The following is a 9,022-nucleotide window of genomic DNA, read 5'->3' on the forward strand; positions in this document are numbered from 1 at the left end:
TGTCACGTCTAAATCTGCAGGGCCAAACGGCTGCTCTTAAACGCTTGGATAACAATGTGTGTCCTTGTTTTTTATCCTGTGGGATTTTGACAGGGTTTCATAAGGATAAGGTTGGAACAGAACCGTCTCTAACAGAGACGGAAATAGAAAAGTGCAGTCTAGGCAAGTTTGTGAATCTTTTTTTTTGCCTGTTGACCATTCAGTATGATGCATGTTGAATACAAGAGGAACCTTGTGTTGTGTTACTGCTGTTGTTAGTTTCTTCTTCTTTTATTCTTTTACTAACATGCCCCTCACATGCTGAGGTGAGGTTATTTCTGTCTCCATTACACACACAGCAGGTTTTTACACTCCTAATAATGCCCTTCTGAGTCAGAAAAAGAAACAGAGGTCCATCCACTCACATGCCATCACAGCACCAACAGTCCCCTTGTGTTATTAAAAGAGGTGGTAACTAGTTTTGGCTTTTGACTAAGGGCCCTTTTCCACTGTTAAAACTATACAAGACGAGCCAAATGTGCAAATGTGAGCATTTCATCATCCCTGAGTGGCCAGTGTGTGTGTGTGTGAATGTGTGTGTGTGTGTGCGTGTGTGTGTGATGTCTGGCAGCAGATCCCTACAGTACCTTCCAGAGGGTTCCTACAGTAATGACTGAAACACGGCTGGTGAAGGCCGTGACGTGACTGGCAGAGGTCAAAGTGCAGCAGGGTCCCTCCCAATACTGCAGCCGTGATTGGCTATTAGTGTCAGTAACTTGTCAATCAAAATGAGTTTAATTCACGTGTGGGGTGGCTGTGATCAGAGTGTTGCTGCCAAAATACAATAACAGCTTTATACGGGCATACAGAGAGAAATACGCACACAAACCACATAAAAAAAACACAGATTCATTCACACAAATGTGCACGGATTGAAGGTAATTACAATGTTGAATGTCTTTTTACAAGGCCTTATTGTTGCAGGTGTTTTGAGCTCAAATTTGGTGTTTTCCATGTTCTTATTTTAATTGCAGGATCACGTGAGTTCTCATAAGTGTTCTCAGGAAAGTAGAAAATAGGGCTTTATACTTTGCATAATCATTTTGTGTGTAGAAAGGAAACTTTGTGATGTGTTTTTTTTAATGAATAACCAGGAGCAACTGTTACTGTAAACATGTGGAGCGCATATGGATGTGATTGATGCACACACATCTCTAAACACACACACACACACACACACACACACACCACACAAACACACACACAGCGTTGGGAAAGCCCCTGCGAGTCAGACATGCAACACATACCAGACACTGACACACACACAGAGTGGATTTAACTGGGTGGCATGCTCATAATCAGTTGCATTCCCAAAGCCATCTCTGTGAGTCCATCTGTGTCTGTGTGAATGAATCTATACTGTATTTGTGTAAACGCTGGCTCGTAAGTGTGTGTCTAACAGCATTAGACAAGGGTTGCGCCTGCTGCAGAAACGGGAGCAGAAAACCCAGCAACGCTCTGACGGCTAGATCTGCTTTCAAAGCCAGAACGAGACGTGTTGCTGCCAAACAGCTGTCTGAAGCCGTCCAGAGCAGACAAAGTGAGAGTTCTAACAACAGTAAAATCTCCAGTTGAGTATTACGGAAAGTATAAATGTCAGGGAGAGAGAAAAGCTGAGAAAAATAACAAAACTCTTTTTTTTCTTTCCCTTTTCAGTAAAACATTGTTCAAAACTTAGTATAAAGTTTTTGAACATTGGCTGCATTTCCACCTACATCCACTAAGTGGCAACAACACAAGGTAAAGGTCCTTAAATAGAGACAGGAAAATCCAAGTGACATCTGGGTGATAAGAAAGTGCTAAACTGAAAAAGTTTCATAGAGATCAGCATATAATTTAAGCTTGAGCTGAGATGCCGTTACATCTGACCTCAGATCTGCGGGGCAGTTTCACCCAACACACTCTAATTCCCTCTTAAGACGCCAACTTGACTGTAGTTCACAGAGTGGAAATATTCCTGCCATTAGTTCTGCTTCCTGAGCCAAAATACCAACAGTGGGCTGGGTGGGGCAGGGTGGGAAACTGTTTTAACTGTTTCTCCTCCTTATTTCACCCAACTAGTGTCAGTGTGCTGCAAACCAACATTAAAGCTGCAACATTAAAGATTCTCTGAATTAATCATCATGACAAAATGTGGTCCAGGGTGGCATCTGTAGGGAAAGGGCCACTAGTCCCCCACTTTGAGGGGGATTTGTACTTGTACGACAGAGCCTATGCCGTAGTCTACACAGATGGACATGCCGTTATGAGTAATTATACTTGTGCTGTGCTGTAAAGTTTAGTTGATTCAAAACACACATTAAACACACATTAAACATGGCTTAATAGCGACAATTTCAAACACAAGTACACAAATCAGCTTCACTATAACTCGCAGCATTCACAGACAAACACTTGTCTTTATCTGGACACATTTTCCCCACAAATACAACATGCTAAGTTTTTAGCACAAGCCTATGGTATTTTACATTGTATAAATTAGCCTAGTGGCTAGCAGACTTTTTCTCTACTCACATGAAGCCAGGGACAACAGCAACATTTAACAAAGGTAACGTTACATAATCTGGCTCCATTACAACTCACAAGCTTCACTGACAAAACAACTGTCTTATACTAAACACGTTTTCCCACACAACTTTACCATGCTAACATTATTAGCACAAGCCTATGGCATTTTACATTGTATAAATTAGCTTAGCGATGATCAGAGATTTCTTCTGCTCATATGAAGCCAGGATAAATCACACACAAGACTTAAAATGCTTTTTTGTGGAGGCTTTACTGTCTTTACAATTTATTGTTTCTTATCTGTGAAACTAAAGTAAATAAAAGCTTTGTTGAGGGAATGGTTTCAGCTTACAAAAACTAGACAGGAGGTCTGTGTCGCTGTAACGTGTAGTTACATTTCTGGGGAGGTACACATAAGGCTACATCATAGGTACAGTATCGATTTGACGCAGAAGTACAAATCTCACATTACACCCCTAGCAAGTTAATTTCTTGGTGTGTTAATATAATGTATTTTAGGTCAGATTTTGTGTTTCTCTACAGCCGAGTGCAAAGTTAGCATGACCCATAGTCAGAATGTCCTCAATCATAAGAATAAAGTTTTCCTTAAATCATCATAGGACTTATGCACAAAAAAATGAAATCTACAATTTATCTCCTTGTTGACTTAAGATTCAAATGCTTTTCCAAATTATTACCAATACACACACACACACACACACACACAATCCCACACATCCACTCCTCCCTGCTCATCAGAGGTTATCAGCTTCCCCTCTGTGACACCCTGAAGGTCAAAGTTTACTTCCTGTGAAACATTCTTGATGTGTGAAAGATCGCCTCGGTGCGTTTGCAGGTCAGTCTAGCAGATTCCTAACAGACCAGGAAAAGCACCATCACTGACTTCTCGTCTCCTCCCTCACCTTCCTTCCCAATTCGGTGAGTCAATGCCAAGACATCTCAAGTGTCGGTAAGAAGAAAAAGAGAACAACAGGCGACAAACTCACATCCGTTTTCGGGACACCAATGCTCAAATATTCACTTTGAAGTCATGAAAGTATTCAGGTTAAAAAAAAAAAAAAAAATGTGTGCGTGCAAATATCTCCTGTGCGTGTCAACAACATCTGAGCCCTTCATGCAATTATTTCTCATTGTTGTCGAGTCAAAGTGTTTACCTCCTGACTGCGAGCTTCAGTATCCGGTACGATCCCTTGATGAGGATTAGGGCTTCCTGTCTGCTGCCGTAGAGGGCGGACCCATTTATGTTAATGAGCTCGTCGCCGACTTTTAGCTTCTTGCACAGGGCGGCCTTCCCTCCATCCTCGATCTAGAGACAAAGAATTGGTTGAGATAAAAGAGAAAAAGTTGGACGGCAAACAGAAGCACATTCAGATTAAGAAAAAGATACTTCCATGGTGCCAAGCCGACTCCTCTAAAACCCATTTTTGGAGACATTTTTTGTTCAACTGTCTCCGTCCCCATGGCAACGGTGCCCTAACGAGTATCTCCAAAACAGCCTGAACCAAACATCCCACAGAAAACCATCACATTCCTCTGTAATAGACTGTGTGTGAGTGTGTGTGTGTGTTTGCCACAGTGCTGACTGTGGGTCACACAGTGGTGAAGCCTGTGTTGTTAATGCATTGCTGGAATGTTTTAGTGCGTTTTTTTAAGGCTGCAGAGGGGTGAAACATTGATGAGTGTGTGGTGCAGTGTGGTGTGAGGTTTGAGTTTGGCCATAAATCACATCAAGGAAGAAAGACCAGGATAAAAGAAAGAAAGACAGGAACACACACAGATGAAAGGGATAACTGACTGGACCAAAGACAGGGGACGATTTGAACTGAATGGTACAGAACTTAGCAGTGGATATGATCAGGCAATTTTTCAGTGGTTTTATTCCAATGTATAACTGTTAAAGACATCCTCATACAGTAAGGGAAGTATTTGAAGTGTAAGAAACTCCCTCCAGAGAGCAACAAAGCAAAGATGATAAAGGAGAAACTCATTGAATTCATTTTGCTGGATGATCACCCACTTTCTGTTGTTGAAAATGTACGTTTTTGACGTTTGGTGGAACATTTGGAGCCTCGCTCAATCAGTTGCCAATTCGACAATTCATCTCTGATACCTAAAAGGCTGATTAACGACAGGGAACGATTTAAAGGGGTGTGTTTCATTAAGATATGTGTGAGTTTAATAACAGAACTACATTTCCCATGATCCTTTGTTTGTTGTCAATTTGGGGGTAACGCAGCAATGTATTTTCAGTTTGTGATGTGCTCTGAGCCAATCAGAGAGGACTCTGGGGATGGGGAAAAGAGTCAAGTTCGGCAGAGAGACAATACCGAGACGCACATGAAGGAAGGAGAGTGGTGTGTGGATGTACGGAGAAAGACACAGGATTAACGTCGAGGTGGACATGTTTTGCAGTCGAAAACACTCGTTAGCATATACGCAAGTATTATTTTGCAGCTTCATTTCTTCCATGTTGCGGTTTTGTACTTTGGTTTCCCTCCAGTTTTAAGTGAATGTGTGTTTTGAGCTACAGACGTGGACATTTCTGCAAGGACGGTCGTTTTAGTTGTAAACGCCAGGCGCCATTTTGACTGAGAGCAGAGGAGAAAGGAGCAACTGACATCACCCCCCACTACCGCTAATTAGCTCTTTCTGTGAGGAGGGACGCAGCGCGCAGGACCTGCGTCACAGCACTGACAATTAACTGCAGCACTGCGCCATCTTGCTGCTTCATCATCCATTCATCTACCAGTTCTGGGATCCTTCTGTACTGTGTTTCCAGGATGTGTGAGTAACTGGAGACTACTTACTGAACTGTATCAACAGTGTTGAGCCAAGGAGTTATTTTCTTCATATGTGCAGCGACTTATGGGCCCCAAAGTTTAATAAATCCAAGCACTTGGTAATATTTTTGAACATTTTGTCAGGGTTGAATTACAAAATTGTGAACTGTTTAACTTAACCCTTTGTGACCTACCATGAATTTCCCCTCAGGGGGATTAATAAAGTATATAAAATTTATTTTAAATAGAACAAGTCCACCAGAGCATATCTTTTTTTTTTTAAGATATTTTTTAGGGCATTTTGCCTTTATTGGACAGGACAGGTAAGTGTGAAGAAGGGAGAGAGAGAGGGAGGATGACATGCAGCAAAGGGCCACAGGCTGGACTCGAACCCGGGCCGCTGCGGCAACAGCCTTGTACATGGGGTGCCTGCTCTACCACTAAGCCACCGACGCCCCCAGAGCATATCTTTACAATTTTACCTGCTGTAGTGCCATTTTTTGGAGTATTTTAATATGCTATACATCAATACAACCCTTAAATCCCAAATTTTAATAATATGTGCAGACATATGTCCATACTAATGAAAGAATTTGCTAAAAAGTGCAATAACCCACACAAAAAAAAGAATATCGTTTTTGTTTTTACACATATTTTTATAAATACAGAAATATCATGGCTATATCCCTCAAAATTGTAAATGTAAAAAAGTTGCACAAAATACTTTCAAACCACAGAAAATTTATTTTGAGTGTTTTCATAACTTCATTTTTTAGATACACTCATTTTTATAAAATGTGACAAAAATGAAAATAAAATGCACATTGTGCACAATTTGCAAAAATACAACATGTACATCAAAATAAACTATTTACAACATAACAACCAAAGTTCCAAGTTTAAAGTTGAACATTACTTAGTATAGAGGTTTTTTCTTTTCAGACAAAGAGATTAGGAGATGTTGCTTTACCTTGACATGTTTCAACTGACAACTTCAGTCTTCTTCAGAAGCGTCATCTGATGTGCGTCGTGAAGTGTCTTTATCAGCTGGTGTTTCCTTGAAGGCATGACCGGGCTGGCAATCTGGCAGATCTGCCAGGCCGGTCACGCCCTCTGCCGCCCGATGGTCTATGGAGGAGAGAGTCCCAGGTGTGCGACAGCATGAAAGCCCCCTCATCCCGGTTGATGGTTGTCCCTGGCCCTCTTCCTGATCTCTATGGCCTCCTTGATCCAACAAATTCAAACGTTGGACATGTCACGACTCACGTTGGATGACGCTTCTGAAGAAGGCTGAAGTTGTCAGTTGAAACATGTCAAGGTAAAGCAACATCTCCTAATCTCTTTGTCTGAAAAGAAAAAACCTCTATACTGTGTAAATGAGTAGACAAAACTAATTGAGCGAACATTACTTTTCAATGGCACCAGGGGAGCTGTGACAGTTCCTGTCCACGATGACACACAGAGGAACTTTACATGCCTCACACATGAAGGGAGTACACTTCCCACACAGCTTGCACTTCCTGCGCCCTTCGGTGGCTTTTTTTGAGCCAGATACCCCCTCAACAATGGCAACAGGGATGTGCTGATAGCTCTCCGGGACTCGTTGTGATGGCACTCCACACAGTTCCCCTGTCAACTGCTCCTGGAAAGCCTGGTGCATCATTGGCTGCCACTCCAGTCTGCCACACAGCTCCTTGTGGAGTAAATAGCTGTTTGTCACAGCAATGTCAATAAAATGATGCAGCACTGTCCCCGAGGAACAGGAGCCAATCAGCTGGTCTGACAGGTCAACTCCCCCCATGAAACTGTTGTAATCTTTCACAGCTGACGGCACTGGCACCTGGACTGCTGTGTGTCTTCCACCAACCTTGGTCGCTCTTCTTACAGTGTCCCCTGAGAAGGTAGTGTGCAGAGTGGAGCACACACTTACCTCCCTCGTGTCATCCACTTGATGTAGATAAGAGCTCCCCCTCTGATCCACCTGATTGTCCCTCATGGAGATTTTTTGTCAGGGCATTGACATTTGTTTTTGGGACTCCAATTCTTGTGGCCCGAAATGTCCCACAGGCTCTGAACCCCAGGTCATGAAGGTGGCGGAACAGTGCTAGGCTGGTGTAGAAATTATCACAGTATATGTGATATCCAGATCCCAGGAAGTTTTTGTTGACAAGAGACATCACAGCATCCAATGACAGCCCCTTCCCAGTTGCCAGAGTGGACCTCCCTGTGTAAATGTTGAAGTCCACAGTGTAGCCTGTGTTGTCAGACAGCACAAAAAGTTTTATCCCCCCACTTATTCTTTATGTACTGCTTCATGGCAATTCTGGTTTTGGTGGCAACCATGCGCTCATCCACAGACAGGTTTTGCTGGGGGTAGTAGTACACAGCTTTGCAGGCTACACGTAAACTGTCATGCAGGGGGCGTATTCTGTGCAGACAGTCACAATCATCTGGGCCTTTTCTGCTGTCATTGGAGGCATCTTTCTCAGGGTCACTCATGTGAATGTTCCACGTGATGGCAAGGAACCGGTCTCCTGACATGACCTTCTGAGGATACGACACATGGAAAATGGAACTGCCAAGCCGAAAATCCCTCAACTTTGGCAGCTTCAGAATCCCCATGTACAGAGTGATCCCAATGTACTGATATATTTCGGAGTCTCTGAGCTCAGTCCATTTGAATCTTTTGCCTGCAGCAATATTTTTTGCTGCATTTTTATTGGTATTGCAATGCAGTGTTTTGATGGCAACCCGGTCAAAATACATCCCGAACAGCTCAGATGGAGAGGGACTGTCCACATACTGTAATAGAGGTGGCTGCACACCTGGCCTCCTTTTGGGCAGAAAATGTGGTAGAGGGTGTGGCAAGATGTCAGGCTCCTTTTCGGTTCTCCAGCCAGCTGCATCACCAGGGAAAAACAAACAGTATTTCATGAATATATACATACATGTCATAGGAGGGATCTCTCCCTTCGATGAAGTCGGCTTCATCTCCATTGTCGGCAGAATCCGGACCAGATGAGTGGACTGAATCTTCATCCAACGCTGTTGGAGTAGCTCGAAAGCTTCGCGCCAGGAGAAAAGCCATTTGGCGCGTCCAGGTTGTTGCGGTTCCATAAATATATCTGTGCAAGTGTGTGGTGTGTGTGTGTGGTGAGTGTCTGTGTGTGTCTAAGTGTTGTTGTGAAAGAGTAAAATGCAAAACGAGAGCGAGAGCGAGTGTGTGACTGCAAGCTAAGAGAAATATTTACTGCGAAAGAAAGAAAGAAATTTCCTGGGAAATGACGTAGTCGTGTTGCGAGAAAGACATGCAAGAAAATCACGTGACAGTTCATGCTCACAACGTGATGACGCTTAGTCCAACATAGGAAGTGCTGTGAATACACGCAATCAGGATTTTGATGTTTTTGTTCTGTGCGTTTTTTACTGTATTTCTACAAACCTATCAGTGCAAGGAAACAGTGCTTTAGTGTAACTCCTCTGGTTTTAAATGCAAAAAGAATTATTGCTCTATCTTATTTGGTTGCAATTCTACCGGCATGGTCGGGGGCAGCCCTATTGGCTTCCTTTTTCAGTCCTGGAGGTTGCGTTTATTGAATGGATGACTGATTCCATCAGGAGAGGGCTGGATTAAATGATTATTGTGGTTTTTCCAAAAGTATTTTCTCTCATTT

At 42.8% G+C, this 9,022-nt stretch overlaps 2 protein-coding genes across 3 annotated transcripts in view; one reads left to right on the plus strand and one right to left on the minus strand.

Moving 5' to 3' along the window:
- rps4x (ribosomal protein S4 X-linked) overlaps positions 1–9,022 on the plus strand; it is a 569,691-nt gene that overhangs the window by 362,108 nt on the left and 198,561 nt on the right. The window lies entirely within an intron of this gene.
- Positions 1–9,022, minus strand: part of shroom4 (shroom family member 4) — a 123,506-nt gene that overhangs the window by 48,705 nt on the left and 65,779 nt on the right. For both annotated transcript variants that reach the window (XM_049569279.1, XM_049569278.1), the window contains one exon: positions 3,723–3,874. In XM_049569279.1, coding sequence (XP_049425236.1) covers positions 3,723–3,874 — 152 coding nt within the window. The remainder of the gene's footprint in view (positions 1–3,722; positions 3,875–9,022) is intronic.

The sequence above is a fragment of the Epinephelus fuscoguttatus genome, linkage group LG23, assembly GCF_011397635.1.
Source record: "Epinephelus fuscoguttatus linkage group LG23, E.fuscoguttatus.final_Chr_v1".
Taxonomy (NCBI): domain Eukaryota; kingdom Metazoa; phylum Chordata; class Actinopteri; order Perciformes; family Serranidae; genus Epinephelus; species Epinephelus fuscoguttatus.